The 24,643-nt window shown below is 35.5% G+C and overlaps 1 protein-coding gene across 1 annotated transcript in view; it reads right to left on the bottom strand.

Annotated features, from left to right (window-relative positions):
• slc4a3 (solute carrier family 4 member 3) overlaps positions 1-24,643 on the bottom strand; it is a 94,576-nt gene that overhangs the window by 48,891 nt on the left and 21,042 nt on the right. Inside the window, 1 exon segment of the mRNA XM_048194574.1 lies at positions 1,567-1,723. Coding sequence (XP_048050531.1) covers positions 1,567-1,723 — 157 coding nt within the window.

The following is a 24,643-nucleotide window of genomic DNA, read 5'->3' as shown; positions in this document are numbered from 1 at the left end:
TCCTCAGCACCGCGAACCCCCTCAGCAGCGAGGGCTCTCCGATAGCATGTCCCTCCTTCCTCCCAGGGTTCGCCACCAATGTAACACAGTTCGAAGGAGGCAGGAACCGGTCACACCTCGGGCTCGTTATCACTCGCGTCACCAGCCTTGCGCCGTTCCCTCACGGCTCTCGCCCCGCCCTGCTCGTCACAATTTGAAATTCCAATTTTAATTTGACATCCCTAATGGAGACGTTAAAGTGTGATTTGTCCTGTGTTTAGTGTGCCTCTCGGCTCTGCTGTGAATGAATCACAGGCTCGTTTACACCTCCCACTACTGTCGCCACATGTAGATGGAAATGTAGGCCCTGATTTATCAGGGTCTGGAAAGCGACTGGCACAGAAGCAGCCCTACAGGAGGCCAGGGAATGTAAGAGAGCCATTAAAAAGTCTTCTCTGTACTTTGGAACCGCCATGTTCTGTACAACTTCTGCAGAATTATGTGTCTGTTCTAGCAGCCTGACGCTTTGAGAACATTTTAAAGTTTAAAAAAAAAAATCACTGTATCTTTGGCCTCATTTATAGGGATTCCAATCACAAGTTTAGCACTAAATGCAGCTCTAAACACTGCCATGCAAAAAGGCAAAATGCATTTTGTCAAAACTGGGTCTCTTAGAGAGTGATCTCTCATGTGACAGATGGGTTTGGCTCAACAATGTTCAGATTCAAAGAAAATGGAATGTGAAAACTGATATCAGATCAATCAAAATTCAATCAAAATACTTTGAAGCCAATTTCCCTCAGCGTTTCAGCATAGCTACTGCTTTTTGTTTTAACAGCAGAATAGATCCAAAACATTGTGTGATCCGATCACTCAAACCACATTTGAAGACAGAAAGAAATACATTTTATTGCATTTATAGTATGAATGCTAATGTGTCATTATAGACCGCTTACATACTGTCAATCACCATCCGATTGAAAAAGGGACTTGAATAACAATAATAATTAAACTTGAAATGTTTATAATAGTGTTATTTTAGTATTATTTATATATTATTATAGTATCTATTAATAATTAGCTTCTGTTTTTATATTTTCAGTTTTTATTTTCATTTTAGTTTAAGATTTAGTAATGTTGTGATTAATATATATATATGGTCAATTTTGCTGTTCTTTTCTTTAGCTTACATTTTTATTCCAGTTTTAGTTTTAGTCATTTTAGTGAACTTATCTACATCTAACATGTTTTTCATCTAATATATATACATATTTCATTTTATTTCAGGTTTATTTCAATTAGCAAAAACATTTTTAATAGTTTTAGTTCTAATAGTACAAACAAAATAGATTTTAGTTGCACTTAATAAGTTTTAACACTGTTGTGGTAATATTAAAATATTTTTTTATCAACAAGCAGGAAAACACCTGATGTAGTCTATGAAATCAAAATCTGTCTTGGCTGACTACCACACTTGTGATTGGATCATCCTTGTCAGATCTCAAACCTTTGCTAAACAACATGGCTTGAAGATTATTTAAAATAGAGAGCACATATAATTATGGTTAAACGTCAGACAGCACTTACACTCAAAGTCTTTCTCATTGTAGCTGCGGCCCATTTTGTCTGCACCATTGATGGCAGACTCAGTAATGATGTCCCCAAACCTCTCCACAGACAAGGCCTTCTCCCATTCCTCATCTTCTTGTCCTGCTGTGGAGCCCTTCTCTTCTTCCGACAAAACCTGCAGATTAGATCATTTGAAACCACACAGTAAATGCCAGACAGATGTTCCAGATGCTAAAATACATTTGAGGAAGTATGGGAAATAAACTTGAGGCCAAATGATTCCTTCTGGCATGCTCTGAAGAGTTTGAGCAGTTACGGCCAGATGTTTTATGTTCTCTGAGATTGAACCACAACCACACGTCCATTAGCGCTCACCCAGTGCACCGCAATTCTGGATGGTTTATCACCCATAAAGAACAGGGCATCATGGTGACTGAGGCATCATTGAAGATTCTAGGTGTTAATTTTTTTTTTTTTTTTTTTAAATAGTGTAGGATAGGACCATGTGCACATGTGTGTGTGTCTGTGTGGTTTATAAGGACACAAATGTGTACCATTAAACATTGGTATTACAGTGTAAGCATGGTTTATGAGGACATTTCCTGTGTCATCATAAACCAAATGGCTTAAAAAACATAATAAACTTTTTCTTTTTCTTTTTAAAAAAAAAAAAAAAAAAAAAAATGCAGACAGTTTCCTGTGATGGTATGGGTAAGTTTAGGGGTAGGGATAGTGTAGGGGGATAGAATATACAGTTTGTACAGTATAAAAACCTTTACAACTATGGAGAGTCCCTGTAAACCATATATACTAACATATTGGGTAACGTTAAAGCCATTCTGTGTGAAATAGCGAGGTTTAATATATTTTGGTAAACTTTAAAGTGGAAATGAAGCAGTCAGTCATGTTAGCATTGATTAGTAAATGGGTTTCCGCACTAATCAAAAATCAAATAACAAACACGATAAATGTAACCATTTAAAAGAAAAAAAAAGTTAACTTGACTCAAAGCAACATTTTGACTTTGTCAGATTTAGTAACCCTGCAGTATATCTGTTATATATCTACATCAAACCAAAATGCTTTGTAAAATACAGAACAGAGAAGTTTAGACATCATCAGAGTGAATTTGAGGAACATTAGACAGTCTGTCCAAAATAAATAATAATATTAATAATAATAACAACAATAACAATAACAATAACAATAATAATAATAATTATTATTATTATTATTATTATTATTGACAAACTGTCTGTAATAATAAGATAAAATGATAAAATATGATTATTATCAATAATAATAATAATAATAGTTTTTAAAGAATTATTATTACTGTTATTATTTTTATTAATTTTGATATTAGTATTTATTTATTTATTAACAATAACAATAACAATAACAATAATAATAATAATTATTATTATTATTATTATTGACAAACTGTCACGGACTCACACACGAAGACGAGAGACAGATCCAATTGCAGGTAATTTATTAGGGAAATCCAAAATCGTAGTCCACAACAAGCATGAGTCAAAAACCAGGTATCAGTCCATAAAAAAATAACAAAAACAAAACACGGGAACAGGAAACAACACAGACTGGGAAAGTGAACTGAAAACTCCAGGAAGTGAACAGAAACAGACAGGGTATAAATAGACAGACACTGATTAAATGATGCATGACAGCTGGTGGTAATGAAGTGATAGAGGGATAATGAGTCCGGCAGTGCGTTATGGGTAGTGTAGTCAATGGGTGAAAGAGTCCAGGATGGAGTGCCCTCAAGTGGCAGATAGGGCACTCACACAATCGATCGTGACACAAACTGTCTGTAAAAATATGATAAAATGATAAAATATGATTATTATCGATAATAATAATAATAGTTTTTTTAAAGAATTATTATTACTGTTAGTATTTTTATTAATTTTGATATTAGTATTTTTTTATTAACAATAATAATACTAATAATAATAATAATAATTATTATTATTATTATTATTGACAAACTGTCTGTAATAATATGATACAATGATAAAATATGATTATTATCAATAATAATAACAGTTTTTATTAAGAATTATTATTACTGTTATTTTTATTCATTTTGATATTAGTATTAAGTATTGTATTGTTAGTATTAGTATTGTTAATTAGTATTAACAATAATAATAATAATAATAATATCAGTATTGTTTTATTTTTATTGTTATTATTATTATTATTATTATTAATAATAATAATAATAATAATAATAATTATTATTATTATTATTATTATTGTGGACAAACTGTTTGTAATAATAATAATAATAATATGATCAAATGATAAAATATGACTTATCAATAATAATAATAATAATATTTTTTTTAGGAATAATTATTACTGTTATTATTTTTATTAATATTGTTATTAGTATTGCATTGTTTTTATTATTAATAATAATAATTATTATTATTATTTTGAACATATTGTCTGTAATAATATGATAACATGATAAAATATGATTATTATCCATAATAATAATAATAATAATAAACAGAAGAATTACTGTTATTTTTTATTTATATTTATATTAGTATTCTATTATTTCTTATTAACAATAATAACAATAATATAATATAATAAAATATAAATTAATTATTAAAACTTAATTGCTTTAAAGTAGTATCCAGGTGGACTGGATTATTTTATTAATGTACTTGATGCATAAATAATACGAATGATAAAACACAAACAGAAAAAAATGATATCATGATGATAGAGCAAGCAATAGCACTCGGACAGCTTGACTTAAAATATTTTTTCTTGAAGTAAATGAACTTGTTTCACAGCATCGCTCACTCAATGCAGCTGTTTCTCCACAGCACTTCAACAGATTCCCCCTCTGCACTCACGATAATTAATTAGAATAGTTTGCAAAAGTGTGATTATAAACACAATCTTCTTCTAAAAACACAGAGTGTTATAATATCTTACAGTATCAAGAGTATGTCTTCATTAAAATGATCTCATTATCAGCATGATCAAAATAAAACAAAACTCTTCGTCAGTGAATGTTGGATGGGGCACTAGAAGGACCAGTCATATTTTAGCTGCCCATATGGACCCGCCCACAGTTCCACCTATGGGAGGCATCTAACATTTGCCTCGTGAGAAGAAGCTTTGAAGAGCGCGGGTGGGATAAAGCATGCTGACAGGCTACAAGGCTCACAGATCAGTCAGAGTAAATGTCACGGTGTCAGCAGGAAGTCAACAGCAGCCCTGCAGCGCCCCCATTAACAACCACAACTGCATTCAACAGCACCTCTGTCATGTCCAACAAGCACCAAGACGCAGAACGCCCAACTGAACTCGGCACGCATAAAAGCCAACAAATCATTAACCCTGAAGAATTAAAACAAACCTGAATCTTTTAAAATAGCCACATATTCTTTAATTCTTCAGGAAAATATGCACGGGCAAAAGGCAGGCCTCTGCAGAGTTAACCAGAGCAGATGGGGCAAATTCAGCAAAACTGAAATGAGATGAACGAATGAGGGCCTAATTAAGGAAACAAAGTCTTCTTTGTTGTCTGTGCCCATCGGCTTTGCGTAAATTAATGAGGACAACATTTCATTAAGCTCTCCGTGTCTGCATGCTGTGTGCCGCTCTTTTATCACCGCTGAAGTGCTGACTTTAATGAAGACACTGACCTGTGAAGTCAAATGATAAACGGCTTGCTCTGACAATACAGGAGACTTGGAAATGAGCCAATGTGGGAAGGAAACAAAGAGGACGCTAGAAAAAGCCCCCTCTGCTGTATTACACAATTTCTGTTCTTTCATGCCTGCTTTTCCAACCTCTTAAAAGGGTACTTCACCGCTGCCAAAATGGGCTTTCAATTAAACTTGGCTGCCTATACAGTAAAAAAGTGAAATAAATAAATCGGTGATACCTGACTAGAGAAAACAAAAAACAGTCTTTTGCCAAATAGGTAGGAAAACTTCAATACCCATAATGCATTGTTAACTGCATAACTGAATGTTGCCATCCAAGGCCACTCCCACCAGTTTGCTATTGATACCCTTGACCAGAGTCAAATACTGCCTTGCTTTAGTAGGAAATACTTCTGAGCAAACTTTTAGTCATAATAGTGTCAACTTGTATTGTTCCCGGGTACAAAAATTCAAGGGTAAACTTTTAAAATTAGTCATAGTGAGTTATTTTTGGCTTAAAGTGAAGGATCCAGCGCATTGTCAGCAGTGGCTAGAGGCTGCAAAGAATCATAAATATATCCATGACGGAAAATCTTAAAAACCTTGTTTGTAGTCTCCATTTCAAACAGGATGACAACAAACAGTGATTTATGCCAAACAAAGGGCAAAAAAGTTTCATCAGTTCTGCTTAAGTTACACTTTAAATGTCTCTCGAGCAGAGCTTGGTTGAGAATCTCTTTCTGTCTGTAAATCATGTGCGTGTATCTTTGTGTCTGAATGTCACAAAACCTGTCAAAAACATTTGCTGCTAATTTTTCACCCCAAAATCAAATGGAAAAAAATACAAAAAGGGGACCTATAATGCCCCTTTTACAAGATGTAATATAAGTCTCTGGTGTCCCCAGAATGTGTCTGTGAAGTTTCAGCTCAAAATACCCCACACTTCATTTATTTTAGCTTGTCAAATTTGCCCCAATTTGGGTGTGTGCAAAAACACACCATTTTTGTGTGTGTCCCTTTAAATGCAAATGAGCTGCTGCTGCCGGCCCCTTTTCCAGAAGAGGGCGGAGCTTTAACAGCTCGCGCTTCGGTTGCTCAACAACAACAAAGCTGGAGAATCTCACGCAGCCAAAATGAGGATTGTCAGTAACGGTGTTCAGCTTTACATTGTTCAAACTGGAGTCGACACTGATGGAGAGACTCAGGAAGAAGTTACAACTTTTAGAATGAAACTGGACGTTTCTGAATGGTTAGTAGATAAATTTATGTAGTTGCTGTGGAGTTGATTCAACTCATCCACTAGCATGTACCATCATGTTAATCTTTTGTGCAAATCCAGTGTTGAATTGACCTTAGTTTGTGAAGCAGTCCGGCGTAAAATGACGGCATGACAACAACACTCTACTACAACAACTGTTACTCTTCTCTAAAGCAGCCCAACATGGCCTCACCCCCTTTGTTGCGTGTTCACGGGGGCGGGGTTTATGTAAAATTTGGGGTTTGTGATGTCACCAACCCAGGAAGAAGCTTGTTGTAGCCCCTAGCAGTTTGTTGTAGTCCTTAAAAAGTGATTTCTGTAAAAGAAAATATCTCCCTTTGAGCGTCATACTTTACAGATGTTGTTTATGCTCAAACAGCAACATTACACACTAACTAAAGTTAAAAAAAGTGACATTATAAAAGATCATTATATTTTTGTGCTGCCTATAATACATACTGATTAAATAAAAATCATGGTATTTTAGTCATGCTGTAAATAAAATGTATTAGAGTAATGAGTGTTTCCTTTGAGAAATAACAGGAATGACACACACAAAAAAAAAAAAAAATCTAAAATTTTTCAAAGATTTTCTGGGCAGCTGAGATTTTTTAATTAATTACTATGAATTGACAATTGGCTGAAATTCATTCAACCCAAACTTTACATAATTCATATCCTTATTGTATTACAGCAATGTTTTACTTTTAAAGGGATGGTTCACCCAAAACCACGGACACGAAACAATCGGTTTGTGCGAGAAACCGAACAGTATTTATATAATTTTTTACCTCTGAAACACCACTATGTCCAACTGCGTTCAGCACTTGCTTAGTGAGGTCTGATCGCGCTCTGACAACGGCAGTGATGTCTCGCGCATATACTTCAATGAGTGTCAGACATCACTTCCGCTGTCAGTGCGCGATCAGACCTCACTAAGCGAGTGCTGAACGCAGTTGGACATAGTGGTGTTTCAGAGGTAAAAAAATGAAACAAATATTGTTCGGTTTCTCGCACAAACCGATCGTTTCGTGTCTTAGGACATCAATGTGTCGTCACGAGCCGCAGGGTTTAATTTGGATTTGTCTAAGCAAGTTTTATTTACTCTTATAGTAGAAGTTCCCATCCACTCGCATTATTTGACTGACAGACTGCAACGGTTGGAGTTAAAAATCATAATTTGTGTTCTACTGAAGAAACAAAGTCACCTACATCTTGGATGCCCTGGGGGTAAGCAGATAAACATCAAATTTTCATTTTTGGGTGAACTATCCCTTTAAGAATACACTATAGTGTTTTATTATTTTAATCTAATACCATTTACTACAATAAATATTCTATATTCTTTATATAATCTCAAAAGACATGAGGAAGCATTACAGCACTGAAAATTTGGAGGGGAAATATGTCATTTAAAAAAATGCCCCAATGCAAATGGTCTTAAAAAAAGGGGCAAACATTTTATAATATCTATATAATGTTACAATACAAAATATATATATAATAAATTTATATTAAGATATTTTATTTTTCATAAATAAAATGAAGCATAGATTTAAGGGTGAAGTTGGGATGAAACCTGGTCATGTTTTCATGAGCAGCGACGTAACATTATCCCTTTTCTCTACCTCTCCGTTCGGTCACCTCTCCCTCACTCATTCTGTTTCTCTTCTGTAATTGCCCCTTCTTAATTAACATAATGTAACAAAAGAACAAAACAAACAAACAACGGCAGGATTTTTAGAATAGTACGTTTCGAACAGCATTTCCCACCGTTTCTGTTCTCAATGAAAATGAAGGACCAAAACAGCATTTGCTCTTGCAGTTCTCTGATTGTGCAAATGTTAATGGCTTGAGCGAGACTGAGTGCAAGCGCTCCCAATAAAGGTTACGGATTGCAGCTCTCTTTATTTCAACTGTGAGGTGAACAGAATGACAATGGGAATTCAGAGAGGGCTGGCAAATGTGTTTGCTTGCTGTTAGCAAGTGCTCTGGGTAAACAGTAGATAGAGTTACATACGTCATAGGTGACTGCCCGCTCCGCCGAGATACTAACTGCTGTCACAATACCAACATTTCAGTAGTCAATACCAAAGCAGTGAAATTTTATGATTCCCATGAAAAATTAATGAATGACGTGTTTCCTGTCCCTGCTTTTCAGAGGCAGCGTTCTGCTGCATCTTGTGAATTTGACTTTGCAGTCTGTATTGAATGTGAAGCACTTAAAAAAACGTGTGAAGCTGCAAAACTGAGAAGAAACATCTTTCTGTTGAGTTGTCTCGATAGACTTTCTTAGTTATGCTAACTATCACGTGACTAGGCTTATTCGATTCATAAACAATTGACTCTTAAGGAACAGGTTCTTTTTCCATGAATCAAACACATACTAACAAATGACTCTTATGAACCTCTGTAGCGAACCGGTTCTTTTAAGTAAATCGAAAACATACAGTGTGGCCAGTGTACGCTGTCTGACATCTGAACGAATGACTCTAATGAAACGGTTCTTTTATTGAATAATCCCCACATGATCTCAGAGAAATAACAAACCACAACAATCCAACGATTTAATCAATTCCCCATAGACAAAATCAAGTCCCGCCCTACATTTTTTTTTTTTGAGAAGCCATTTCACATAATAGTAATAGTAACTTGGTCAGTTTGTCACAAGCTCTGAAGCACCGATTCCAAACAAAAGATTCATGAAGGTTTCAAAGCTTCGTGAACGCACCCACCAGACTCCCCCGCTTCAGAACAAAACAAGAATACTGTTGGAAACAGTGGCATGTAGCCTCAATTAACATTGTGTTTCAAGTAATTATTCGAGTAAACATTAAGTAATAGAGAACACATTGCGTGGTTTTCTCTTTTTCCTCGAGGCCCGATCGCTCTTCACAGAGCAAGCGCACAAATATGCATGTGGGTGTTCGAAAGCAGCCGCTTTTCAGTCAGACAGCCCTCAGGTATCGAATAGAGTCTCTATTTAGTACTTCTGACACTGCAGAAAACATGGTTTCATTACATTTCTAATTTTAATATTAACTTGAAAGGTAGCCATACTATTGATATCCTATTGTCTCATCCATGAAATTTGTGCCTCAGCTGTGAGAGAGTGAAGTGCATCTTCTCTTATGTAACAAGGTGTGTGCGAGTAAACTTGTCCTCAAGAGGCGCACTAGTGACTGACGCTAGAGGCTGTGGTCTTTAGTTTCCTTGTTTGTGCACCTGCCTCCCATGCCGGAATAATGCCGGTTTGAATCCCGTTCGGAGCGGGGCGAGTAGAACCGGTGGGGTTACACTTATTCTTATCCAAACTGAGGAGGCTGCTTGACAAAGAGTGTTCACTCTGGTGCTCAAAGTGGCGTCTAAAGGTGCAGGTATGACTGCTCAGACTGGCCTGGATATCAGGTGACTGTGGAGGCCCAACTGAGCTCTTTATGTAAGTACAGAATACTCATTCATTCTCACAGCCCCACTATTTTGCAGAAGTGCTGACCTTTTCAGGCAGCCAAGGACAGAGAGAGCCAATCCCTGCATGACTAACACTTTCACCAGGGTTGTCCGCCATTCAGAAGTAGCACACTGGAAATGTAATTTTAATGTAAGAAAGTTAAAATGGAATGAAATTCAGAGAAATTAATTTAATACATTAAATAAAAAAATAAAAACATTAATACATTTAATATTTCAGTATATATTTTAATTTATATAATTATTATTTTATAATATATATATATATATATATATATATATATTTTTTTTTTTTTTTTTTTTTTTTTTTTTAAGAGTTTCTTATGACTAACATTTACTCATACAGTTATTAATGAGGTAATCACAGCGTGCTGATATACAGCCATATCGCACAGCTACGAGTGTGATATTGCGTTTATACAACAGTTCGACGACACAAGTGTGTAAATAAATAATAAAAAAACAACAGAATGTCTTTAAAACCCTCTTTTGTTCAGAACTACTTCCTTCACAGATATCCATTATCAAAATCTGTCTGAATGTCTGCTGAGAAAAGCGACCTTTGCATTTGTCCTTTTTACAGTTAACAGCGCTTAAACAACATCCTTTGTTTTCTAAAGTCCCTTTCAATTGAAAAGTTTCTTACTTATTCACTCGTAAAGTTATTAACGTAACTTTCACTCAATCCATATTACGCACTAACGGACCCTTTCTCAAAAGAAAATACAACATATTTATATAAAATAATATTTATTGATCAACAATATTTAAATATTTTACATTATTTAAACAACAACAGCCATTATAAATGACACTAGGAATTAAACAATTGTACTTCAGTCAAACATACAAAAGCAGTGCTCTACAGGACAGAAGTTATATATAGCCTTAAAGGGTTAGTTCACCCAAAAATTAAAATTCTGTCATTAATTACTCACCCTCATGCCGTTCCACACCCGTAAGACCTTCGTTAATCTTCAGAACACAAATTAAGATATTTTAGTTGAAATCCGATGGCTCAGTGAGGTCTGCATAGCCAGCAGTGACATTTCCTCTCTCAAGATCCATTATTGTACTAAAAACATATCTAAATCAGTTCATGTGAGTACAGTGGTTCAATATTAGTATTATAAAGCGACGAGAATATTTTTGGTGCACCAACAAAACAAAATAACAACTTATTTAGTGATGGCTGATTTCAAAACACTGCTTCATGAAGCTTCGGAGCGTTATGATTCAGTGTATAGAAACATGATTCGCATCGTGTGTCAAACTGCCAAACTGCGGAAATCACGTGACTTTGTTGCTCCAAACCGCTGATTCGACACGCCGATTCATAACGCTCCGAAGCTTAATGAAGCAGTGTTTTGAAATCGGTCATCACTATATAATTCGTTATTTTGTTTTTTTTGGCGCACCAAAAATATTCTCGTCACTTTATAATATTAATATTGAACCACTGTACTCACATGAACTGATTTAAATGTGTTTTTAATACATTAATGGATCTTGAGAGAGGAAATGTCATTGCTGGCTATGGAGGCCTCACTGAGCCATCAGATTTCAACAAAAATATCTTAATTTGTGTTCCGAAGATTAACGGAGGTATTACGGGTGTGGAACGGCATAAGGGTGAGTAATAAAAGGCATTATTTTAATTTTTGGGTGAATTAACCCTTTAATAATAAATTATTTAATTTATCATAGCCCAATTAGATTTTCTCAGGAACAAGTAATGGATTAATAAGGCAAAAGATTGCCCATTTTATATAGCCAAAATGAATTATATCTCATGTTTAAGCACTATAAGAGCCAGCAGCAAATCCCCAAAACACTGGCCGAGATGAAGCTGTTCTCTGCGTGTACACGAGCACTGAACGTCTGCTGACGGCCTGGAGCTAGAATATCCAAAAACATCTAAACAAATTGTAAAATAGGTGCTATGATTTAATATGAGTCACATATTTCAGGTCTAAACAACTACATTCTCACCTAAAAAACTTAAAACTACAGTTTGTGGTACAACAGTTGTAGTATTTGTAAAACATAAGTTGGATTTGCCATGACAGTCGCTTCAAGTGGAGTGATGGTGAAATGGTGAAAGGCTAGGAGTGCTGTTATCACTAGAATATTGTACGGCTCTCAGCCAATCAAATTCGAGAACGACAAAATAAAAATTCTATATATGTGCTGTAGTTAACCCTCTGGAGTCTGAGGCTGATTTGGGGCCTGGAGAAGTTTTGACATGCCCTGACATTTGTGCTTTTTTCAGTTGTTCATAAACATATTAATGGAAAAAGTGTCAGTACACTGTATTCAGCACAAACTAGGCTACCATAATATGTGAGGAACATGTATGTACATGTTTGTGTTTTTGAAGGAATAACATTTATGCGTGGTTATTGAAAAAACAAAAAACTTAAGTCACTGAAATAAAGCCAAAAAAAGTATAGTAAATCTGTGTTCACAAGACTTTTGGGTATTGGAGGTTGTAGACAAGAGTTTTTGCTTCAAAATTATGTAAAAATTATGCTGCCTACTCATTCATATAAAACAATATATTGATTTAGTTTTTGTAAGACACCTTTTGCCAAGAAACACAGTATGCATGGAGGCGTGAATCACCACTGAATAATGGGCCATTCTCACCTGAGAAACAAAAGAATTGGATAGTAATGAGCTGAAATGACTTGCATATTAATGAGGCATTTCAGTCAGGTAGGCTGTGAAAAAAACCTTCTGTGATGTCTCAAGGTCATCATGATATATGAAACATACAGAAAAATATTATTACAATATAAAGTAATGGTTTTATATTATACTTTAAAATATAATGTATTTCTGTGATGCAAAGAGTCTGAATATAGGCTTTTAGTTTAAAAGAAGCACATTTGGAGAAATATTGGATTCTCATATGCTTATGTCAATTTTCTATACAGAGGAGTTATATTGATTTAATATTCATTATTTAATGTCATTACTATGAGCGCTGGTGTTTTCAATTCATACTTGAAGTCGGAGGGCGCTCTCTGTGCATTCTTAGTCCACAAATTCATCTAAAAGAAGAAGAGGCTATTCCATGAATGGAGTTTCCAATTCATACTGCAGCCGGAGGGCGCTAAAGAAACAAAAACTCATCTAACATTCATCTATAGAAGAAAAGAAAACAGGAACTAACTGCATGTCTTCTAGAGCTCGCTAACCATGACTTTTACATCCAGATAAACACTTTTCAAGACAATAAATACACGATTGAGACGATGAATGCATGTATTGCCTCTGAATTTGCGTCTGAATAGCGCTCGCTCCGTGGGCGTGGCCGCATTAGCGGATAATGAGCTGAATCACGGACTTCTGACATGGCTCTCTTTTCATACAGATTACATAAACACAGAAGGTTTGTTTTCGATTTGACTTACATGGTTTAAAACCTGACATCTTAACGTTTTTTTAGACATACGTTTATTTTTTCTGTGATTAGTATTCACTAAGTTACAGTTCATTTTCTGAGAACTATCAGATTGGACTTCGTTCAGAGGGAGAGGAGAAATCACGCATCATGTTAGTTTTCTTTATTTTACAAAAAGCACAACATTGTGTTTTTACTTTGAGTGCATACAAATAAAAGAAGATATTCTATAGTTTCAATTGATATATTACTTATGTCTCTATGACAAAAAATGGAGTATTTTAAGTCTGTTTTGCTGCAGTGTGAAAAAAAACCTGCAAAACGCGCCGGCGCTTTTTCAGACCTCAGAGTGTTTAATTTTTTTGAGTTTACTGATGACTACTGAAATTCTAGTGTTGCGACAGATCTGCAGCCTCAGCCACAATGTCAAATCATCCACCATTCTCTATCTAGCTTGGGTTAACAAAACACAGCATGTCCCATGAGCACTACTGATGCTCTCAGTGATGTCTCGGGTCTCCCTACAACAGCAGTGACATTCACAACTTAACGTACATGTGGCCTGTAGCGATAGAAAGACTATACGGCCTAGACAACTGAAAACAAGACAGATACACGACTGTATACATAACATCAGGGAATAAAGACGAATCCCATGAAGCACTGTGTTTCATCAAAACTAAATAAATAAACTTATAAATAAACTTGCCTAGCCTTGCAGCTCAAATACCTCAGCAGAGAGAAGAAACGAGCCGCTCTAAGAGACGAGTTGGATAAGAGACTATTGCTGTTTCACAGATGCTGCCAAGGAGTGATGGGAGATGAGAATGATGCAAATGAGATGTTTTGTTTATCCTTGTTATCGTGAGTCATTGGCTTATAAACAACTTCATTAGCGTCATTAAAGAGCTGCAGGCAGAGACACCTTCCTCTCCTTAAAAACACCAGATCATCCAGCTCACTGCTGGCATTTCACTAGCACACTACGACAGGATTCACAGCATCTGCCCTTTCCCACAGTACCAGCGATGACTCACCGTCACTATGGAAAAATATTTCATCACACGTTTTTGAACAGAGAGGTAAATACAGGCAAAAAAGGCCTGCTTCCTTCTCTCCAGTATTTCAAATATGTGTCAATAGCAGGTCAAATGTATCTATGTTTCTGAAGCGATGAAGATAGATTTGGAAATGGAGAGCCTTTGAATATTTATTTATTTATTTTTTATTTTTTTAATACGGGAACTGTAAAAATCACTAACATAATATACAGTGACAGCAAAATAAATGATGTAAACGGTTTATTTTATATACAGTAAATGTATTTAGTTGCGAATTTTATTGAGACTAAATCTGCTGAGAGATAAAGATGAGGTGCTCCAAAATGATATAAAATCAATAAATAGACAAAAAAAAAAAAAAAAATCACATAACACTTAACAAAATTACTAACATTTATATTAAAATCTAAAAATAAAAGCTGATTCAAAATATTGATAAATACTATAATAGTACATAACTAATATTAAAATAACACTGCAAATTAGTCTCAAACTTATCATTTTATGTGTACTTAGGATTCATGAGACTCAAATTTACATAAATATGAGCTAACTATTTATATAAATATGCTACTAAAAATAAAAACATGAAATAAAAAAAATAGTATATCATTAAGATTAATTGTTACTGCAAGTATCATTTAGGAAAACGAATTAAGTGGTTTCGCAATAAGAAAGTCAATTTTCAGCCTCTTCTTAGTTCTGGGATTTAATTATCTAGAATTATGAATTATGTACAAATCTAATTCTATTATGCATCAGTCTGTTCGAGCATTCAAGTCTGTTTACAAGTCATCTAATTGAGCATGTGGTGAATAATTACCATCCATATTTTTCTGTACAGTAAACCACATGCTGTAAATTTTTAAGAAGCAGATCAATGTTGCCCCTCCCAACCTGAACAGGTGGCATCAGGATTGAGGGGTGGCGGTTACCCCAGCTGAATACGGTGCTATGAGATCATCGTCGCCATGACAACCATGAGCTCAGACCACTGAGAATAGAGAGATCCGTCTATCCTCGACCCTGTACAGTGTAAACACTGATAAAGCAGCGTCTAGTGGGGTCCTCAGGGGACCGATTAGGGCCAGACGTCTATTCCAGGGATAGTCCACACTATGCTAGGATCTCATCTCTTATTTCGCTCTCTTATATGACACAATAAGGCTTGGGAAAATGTGCATGTATGTTCAGGAAACATAAACGAACAACATCTCATCATTGATCTGCCATGACAAAAACTTTTTTCTTTTTTTTTTCAAAATTTCATGTTTAATTCAATGGATAAAAAAATAAAAATTTAATTACTTTTTTTCTCACAATTCAGATTTTTTTCAGAGTTTATATCTTGCAATGCAGATTTTATAACTCACAACTGAGAGTTTATATGTCAAAAAAGTCTAAATTCTGGGATAAAAAATGTACAGTTAACTTTTCTTTTATTATTATTTACAGTGCCATGGGCAAAAGAAATTATACTTTACCCATATTGTAAAAACTGGGCAAATAATAAACAGACAACATTCTATTATTCAGATAAAATTACAAAGTGTGAGTCATAATGAATGACCGAATTAGTCTGACTCACTTTTTGACTGGATGTTTTTGACAATGTGTAGTTAAAGGTATCAATACACAAAAGACCTTGTTGTAATAAATGCTCATTTAAAAAAAGGGAAAAGTATTTAAAAAAATCTATTACAAAAACAGTATTGTGTGTACGCTGTCAGGGCCAATTTATGTGTGTCAATGGAGACACTGTGCAGCTATAATACACTATTTATTAAATGTTCTGTCCTTTTTCAAGTGAGTTCAACAGTTTGGAGCAAGAAACTTACTGGCTCACACTCCTCCATTCACAGGAAAACTTCACACATTTGTCTATATAGGGTGAAGGAGCATTTCTAACTCACTCTTCTGGACTGCAATGCAGACGCATAAATTCAGGCTGACTGGTTTTGAACAGTTTTATTTGTCATTGCATTTCTTATTTGTCAGTGTATTTGGGAAGTACTGCATAGAATCTGTGTTGCAAGTGAGAGAAGAGCATTGTTGCATAAATCTACCGCATCCTGTCTGTCACTTGTTATTTTGTTTTCTTCCCTTAAAGTCAACAGGAAATGTTGCTTGTTACACATTTTATATCCATATTTGGATTAAAACATTGTGAATCCTGCACAATAAGAACAGTAACATGCATTAAAAATAGGATGCATTTTGATTTCATGTTGACTTGTACGTTTTTACAGAACCTCACACATAACAAAAAGAGAGAAAAAAAGATTTTTTTGGAAAATTTGGTTGCACTGTAAGTATTTGCAGTGTGTTTCTGTTTGCAGCATGAGTTTTCTTCAATTGCAGCATGTTGAACTCTCTACTGTATAAATCAAAACAGGGGAACGAATCAGCCATGGGAACGAATTCTTAATTCATGGCCATGATTTAACTAAAACAAGTGAAAAAAAATGAGTAAATCATGGCCATGATTTACTAAAACCAGAGAACGAATTTTTATTTCGTAGACAAAATATATGTTTATGTCTGCATGTTATGTGCGGGGCTCCGTAAGTATTAACTATAAATGTAAAAAAAAACATTAACTACAAAAAAATTTGATTAATTGCAATTAATTACTTTAACTGTCAATTGACAGCCATCATATAATAAGAAGAAGCTTTATTAATAATTGAGCAGTGAATCAGTATATTAGAATGATTTCTGAAGGATGATGTGACACTGAAGACTGGAGTAATGATGCTGAAAATTCAGCTTTGCAAGGCTGGAATAAATGACATTTTAAATATATTAAAATAGAAAACAGATCTTTTAAATTGTAATAATATTTCACAATATTACTGTTTTTATTGTATTTTTGATCAAATAAATGCAGCCTTGGTGAGCATAAGATACTTATTTCAAAAAGATTTCAAAAATATTAACTATTCCATACTTTTGACTGGTATTGTATATGTTGGTGATCAAGCACACTATTTTGACAAATATTGAATTTGATTTCAAAATCACATAAATTCTGTCTGTCCTGTCTGTTCATACTGTAGTCAGCTAAAATTAAGGTATATAATTTATTTCTACTTATGGCCATCATCCACAGGACAGCTCTGTTTGAAAAAAAAAAAAAAAAAAAAAAGTTCATAAACCACATTGAGCAGCAGTGTGCATGCAGAAGTGTGTGTCCTGCTGCCACTGGATTGTATGGGAAGTATAAATAACACTTGGTCAAATATTTGGGAGTGGGAAATCAGCCTGCAGTTCTGGGCTGGACTGAAACATCAGCGCATCAATCACTGAACACTTTCTGTTTACTCAGTCTGGCCAAATCCTCTCGCTTACCACTATTGATTTCTTCATTCTGTGTTGATTTTTGTCAATTCAAAGAGGAGGTGCTGCTTGTGGGAAGTCTGCATCAACATATAGAATGCTGATTATTGCTTTAGAAAACAAGTAAAAAATGTGCAGCATTAACATGTTGCTTTTGTCTGGGCTGCACTACAATGTCTCCTGCACACTATTTTATTACTAAACATTCAATTCTCTTTGCTGAAACATGATAGGACGATCTCTACAGCGCAGGCACAACATGCCAAATGGCCATCCGCATGCAGGTCGACACCAGGCAATTAATCTGGTATCTGATGCCATGGTGAGCAGATTGCTGCCTAAAACACTTACTCACAATATGTCAGCAGAGTTCATGGAAACAGGCCCTAAATTCTGGTAAGGCTCCATGTATGGGTACTAATAAGGGTATGTTCCTTTCGTATGATGATGTATTTAAAGAGCTCATGTCATTTGGAATCTAATTTTCCCTAATCTTGTGAGAGTTCTTTGTGCTATGAAACATGTAACTCTAAACTGTAACTCAAAACCTCCTACCCAAAAAGAGCATTTATTGAAACTGAGCTGCTAAAATGACTCACTATGAACTTGTGTACAACTCTGCAATAAGAAAGATTAATATATTCCAACACAGAAACATGTATAGAGTTTTCAGAAACCAGCCACCATGCAAAAATTTAAAGGAAGAAGTATAGACCTTTTTTTAGTGCCGACATCACAATTACAGTGCTCAGCGTAAATGAGTACACCCCCTTTGAAAAGTAACATTTTAAACAATATCTCAATGAACACAAAAACAATTTCCAAACTGTTGACAAGACTAAGTTTAATATAACATTTGTAACTTATAACATGAAAGTAAGGTTAATAATATAACTTAAATAACACATTTTTTTTTTCAAATTAGAGCGATGCAAAAATAAGTACACCACACAACAAAAACTACTACATCTAGTACTTTGTATGGCCTCCATGATTTTTAATGTATTCCTCACCTTTGCGACACCATACAGTTGTGAAGCCATCAGTTCCAAAAACATTTATCTTGGTCTCTTCACTCCAGAGTATAGAGTCCCAGTAGTCTTCATCTTTGTCAGCATGGGCCCTGGCAAACTCTAGGCACGCTTTTTTGTGCCTGGGCTTTAGGAGAGGCTTCTTTCGTGGACAGCACCCATGCATGCCATTCCTCTGCAGTGTACGTCGTATTGTGTCACGGGAAATAGTCACCCCAGTTTGATTTTCTACTTCTTTAGATAACTGCAGTGAACTTGCATGTCGATTTTCTTCAACCCTTCTCATCAGAAGACGCTCCTGTCGAGGTGTTAACTTCCGTGGACAACCTGGACGTCTCTGTGAGATGGTTGCAGTTCCATCTTTTTAAATTTTTGTACCACTTTTGACTGATAATTGATAATCTGACTGATAAGTAAAGCTTTGCTGATCTTCTTGTAGCCTTCACCTTTCTGGTGTAAAGAAATTATTTTCTTTCTCAGGTCTTGTGACATTTCTCTTCCATGTGGTGCCATTGCTGACAGCATGAAATGGGAAGGGGTTTTAACACCCTTTTATAGTCAACTGTGTAATGAATAATTAGACTCACCTGTGGTTGAATTCTTGTTAAATTAGACATTTGTAGTCTAAAATTTAGCTTTGCTCCAGAGACTTTCAGTGGGGTGTACTCATTTCATTTTTGCATCACCCTAATTTGAGTAAAACTGAAAATTTTGTTCTCTAAGTTATATTATTAACCTTACTTTCTTGTTATAAGTTAAACAGATGTTATATAAAACTTAGTCTTGTCAACATTTGTTTAAATTTGTTACTTTTCAAAGGGGGTGTACTCATTTACGCTGAGCACTGTACGTCACAGGCTCCAATTTGAAATTTTTTCTTCGCATACCTGCTGCCACTGCAGAAAAGAAAAAACAACGACAGCTGTGGTTAAATGCAATAAAACAAGCGGAGTGGACAGAAATGATCATAAACTGCGTTTGCAGTGCAAACTTCATATCAGTTAAGGTTAAATAAACTATTGTCTTTTGTTAGTATGGATTATGGTTTGGTTACGCGTCTAAAGATTTCCCATGCATGCCCACCTTATCAGAAATTGGGGAACAAGTGATTTCTCATGTAACACTAACTTTTTTAGCGCATAAGTTAGCTAACTTTGTTAGTCGTACAACTAAAGATGTATACGCCCTCAATTTCTCTTTACTATAACGCTTGGTTTCTCTATCAGGTAGGTGTAGATGTCAGGCCACTCAACTGGAGGTAGTCCAGTCAGATCTACCATCCACTGAGTGTGCATGTACGGGTCGGACAATCTGGTTCTGTCCATTAAAGTTAATGTTTTCAAATAACAATCGCTGTCCCGGACAATGAAAATCAGATTTTCTCTAGACATTGTTAAAAAACAAGCTAACAAAACGTGCTAGCTAGCGTTAGTAAAGTGGTCAGGGGAATCGCTCTGCCTCCACCTAAGCTCTGCCCACAAAAAAGGTTGCAATGTTTACTAACTGAAAAGGGGTCAATATAAAAGACCAGAAAAATTAACATTCAGAGTAAAATGATCATTTCATGTGTGAATAAGGTGATTACATGAATGCCTTAAAGGTGCCCTAGAATTAAAAATTGAATTTATATTGGCATAGTTAAATAACAAGAGTTCAGTACATGGAAAAGACATACAGTGAGTTTCAAACTCCATTGTTTCCTCCTTCTTATATAAATCTCATTTGTTTAAAAGACCTCCGAAGAACAGACGAATCTCAACAAAACACCGACTGTTACATAACAGTCGGGGTGTACGCCCCCAATATTTGCATATGCCAGCCCATGACTGAGGCATAACACAAGGGCAGTTAGTATTACACAAGGGCAGGACGTCTGGATGTGCACTGCTGAATAATCAGACTAGGTAAGCAAGCAAGGAAAACAGTGAAAAATGGCAGATGGAGCAATAATAACTGACATGATCCATGATAACATGATATTTTTAGTGATATTTGTAAACTGTCTTTCTAAATGTTTCGTTAGCATGTTGCTAATGTACTGTTAATGTGGTTAAAGTTACCATTGTTTCTTACTGTATTCACGGAGACAAGAGAGCCGTCGTTATTTTCATTATTAAACACTTGCAGTCTGTATAATGCATAAACACAACATCATTCTTTATAAATCTCTCGAACAGTGTGTAATGTTAGCCAGTTAGCCACAGAGCATAGCCTCAAACTCATTCAATATCAAATGTAAACACCCAAATAAATACAATACTCACACAATCCGACGCATGCATTCAGTATGCATGACGAACACTTTGTAAAATCCATTTTGAGGGTTATATTAGCTGTGTAAACTTTGTTTATGCTGTGATAGAGTCGAGAGCTCGGCAGGGGGCAGAGAGCGTGCGATTTAAAGGGGCCGCAACCTGAAATCGGCTCGTTTGTAATTATGCCCCAAAATAGGCAGTTAAAAAAAATGTATCTAAAAAAAATCTATGGGGTATTTTGAGCTGAAACTTCACAGACACATTCAGGGGACACCTTAGACTTATATTACATCTTTTAAAAAAAAGTTCTAGGGCACCTTTAAAGGAACAGCATCAAACAATGACCTATTTAAAGGTGCAGTAAGCAATCTCTGAGAAACACTGTTGATATTTGAAATCAACCCAAACACAACCCTCCCTTCATTGCTCCGTCCCCCAAATGCATGAACACAAAATGCAAGAATGGATGTCTCTATATCATATCATAAAGTGAAGATGACAAAAGAACAACCAGGAAGAGTATATACAAACATAAGTTGGTTGTTAGTCACAGACAAACTAGCTAACAAAATAGCTAACATTACAACAATAGCATATCTTGGTTCTGTGAAACATAGCAAAGCCAATGTTACTCACGTATGGAGGAGAAAAAACACAACCTCGGTGTCCATTTTCAGGCCTTCCCGCTTAGTCTTTCCAACACTGGAAAGCTTTTCGTATACTAACGCGGGTCCTGAAGCTCTTGCCTGATCATCATAACCCTTCATTTTCTAGTGATATTCCTCTGACCTTTTCTGTTTTGTAATGTCTCTAATCCATCTCTCTTTCTCCGACACATGCACAGATAGACCTCAAGCGGTGCTCAAGCACCTGCCCTTTTGGCCTATGATTAGGTAAGTGCCCTTTTTGCAACCGTGGCATCAATTCTCAATTAAGCGTGTGCCCAACAACTTATTGTTAAAGGGGTCCTTGATTATGACTTCACTTTTTTAACCTTAGTTAATGTGTAATGTTGCTGTTTGAGCATAAACAACATCTGCAAAGTTACAATGCTCAAAGATCACTGCGAAGGGAGATATTTTCTTTTACAGAAATCGCTTTTTAACAAACGGCTGGTAGGGGCTACAACGAGCTTCTTCCCGGGTTGGTGACATCACTGACCCCAAAATTTACATAAACCCTGCTTCTGTGAACACACAACAATAAGGGTGAGGCCATGTTGGGCTGCTTTAGAGAAGAGGAGGAAGAGTTGTTGTAGTAGAGTGCTGTTGCCGTCATTTTACGCCGGACTGCTTCACAAACAAGAGTCAATTCAACACTGGATTTGCACAAAAGATTAACACTGTGTTTTTCTCTAATATCAGAGAGCTTTATTCCAGACGTTGTCATGTGCCTCCCCCTCTGAAAGCCCTTTGAAAGACTAACATCAATAAGAGAGGCTGAGCTGACAGAACCACAGGACAACGCTGAACATCAACCAATTAGCACATCTCAAAATGCCTCTGATGAGGCAGTTCTTTTAAAACACCGGCTCTGATTGCATATGCTTACATCTAAGAACATGTAAACTATCAGTAATGGCTCTAGTTTTACTGCAGGTGGTCTCAAGGTCCAAAAAGGTCTCATTTGCTCTGCTGTTTATACGTGGATAGGAATGTCATTGCTTAGATTAAAGGGAATAGTATCAAAAAATATTAGTCTGTATAAACCACATGTGTCTGTTTGTTTGACTAATAGCTGCCAGGAAGTTCCCTAAAAACAGGAAAAACAGTTATTTTTCCAGTTGTTATTGCAAAAATAAATTGAAAAAAAAAAAAAAAAAAAAGTAAATATTTTCCTTGTAAAGAAAATGTTTAATGAAAAAACTAAATTGCATAAGTGGAGAAATACAAAACATATTACAATGTTGTTGACTAATGTGTTATTAAAAATTAATTGTATTTTCTGAATAATGAATCAAAATATTGGTGAAATTGTTTAAATTTTGCCGGGGCAAGTACAAACTGAACAGCTGCAGAAGCAACAGCAGAACGTCTCATTATTATAGAGCCTGAATACGATACAAAAGATGAAGAATTTCTTTTACACTTCTGTCAACATAACAGATTTTCTCAGTTACAGTCAGCCTTCATTTTTTATTTCAATATACTCGGTTGCGTAATTGTAAGCAACAGAAATGTGATGAAGGTTGACAGATGAATGTGTAGATACACAGCCTTTTTTCTGCTCTGTTCTACTGCTCTGACTGTGTCTGATTAATTCTACAAAAAAAATAAAAATTGTCAAATATGAGAGAAACTGTTTATTTGGCTTAAATATAGCTGCACAATTTGATAAAAATTGGCTTTCACACACTACACAAAAACACATAAGATGCAGGCAACCACAAAAAGGGCCATTCAGATGTACACACACTGACTGAGATCCGTGCATCCCAAGTGTCAAACGAGACGGAGGTCAGACTGATACTATTGTCCTGTGTACGGCCCGTGTGTCCAGCCATCACATGTAACCCAGCACCTGCTCCTCCCTGCTTGGCACTGCGCCACCAGCACCAAACCTGCCGTTGCTCAGGAAACCACATGGAAACCATTTGCAATTCCACATATTTAAGTCTTCTTACCATATATTTTCCACAAAAATATGAAGCAGCATCACTGTTTTCAGCATTGATAATAATAAGAAATGTTTCTGGTGCAGCAAATTAGCATATTAGAATGATTTATGAAGTATCATGGGACAGTAAAGACTGGACTAATGATGCTGAAAATTCAGCTTTGAATAATATACATTTATATGTCCAAACAACTTTAACCCCATTGACTTTCAGTGCATGGACAAAAAACAATTAGACATTTTTCAAAAATCTTTGGTAACATTTTACTTAATGCATTACTGATGCATTATAAAAGTATTTTTAATAATACTTATATATTCATTGAACACACCTTTAGAATATATAACATTTTTCATCCAAAATGGTAATAAATCTAAAAAACACCCAAACTTGTTGCTTGAAAAATATTGATTAAGTCATATTTACTGAATAGAAAGTGTTTGTGTGCATCTGTCACTACATGTGGAACATGGAGAAGTTTTTTTTCAGACAGTATGTGAGTAGTTTACTCTATTCTATATTGCTTTTATAAAGTGTGTACTGTAAAACACTAGCCGTTTCTCAATATGCGTTCTTGTCTGTACTTGTGGTCTTGTGGACTTGTAAAACGTCATCAATTGCTGCCCAAGTACAGTTCCAATTCAAAGTTCGCATCTTGCAAAGTACAGTTAAAATCCCTGGATATGTTCTTGATCCGCCCCTTTTAATCGAGGATGCATCGAGAGGAGACTTGTGCAGACTTGAGACAGTCAGGTATCCCAGAATGCATCTCGAACTAACCAGCATGCGTCAATAGTAAAGGAGAAAACCCACGCATTACTGTTTTTATGTGATGAAATGTAGTTTTAAGAGTTTTTCAGGCGAGAATTTACTGGTTTAAAGCTCAGATCTGTGGTTTATTGATAAAGATGGCACCTATTTGAAAATTTTATCTGATGTTGTCGGAGTTGTGA

The sequence above is a fragment of the Megalobrama amblycephala genome, linkage group LG6 (genome assembly GCF_018812025.1).
Source record: "Megalobrama amblycephala isolate DHTTF-2021 linkage group LG6, ASM1881202v1, whole genome shotgun sequence".
Lineage (NCBI taxonomy): Eukaryota > Metazoa > Chordata > Actinopteri > Cypriniformes > Xenocyprididae > Megalobrama > Megalobrama amblycephala.
Note: the sequence above shows the minus strand (reverse complement) of the source record. Positions and strands in the feature narration are given on the sequence as shown.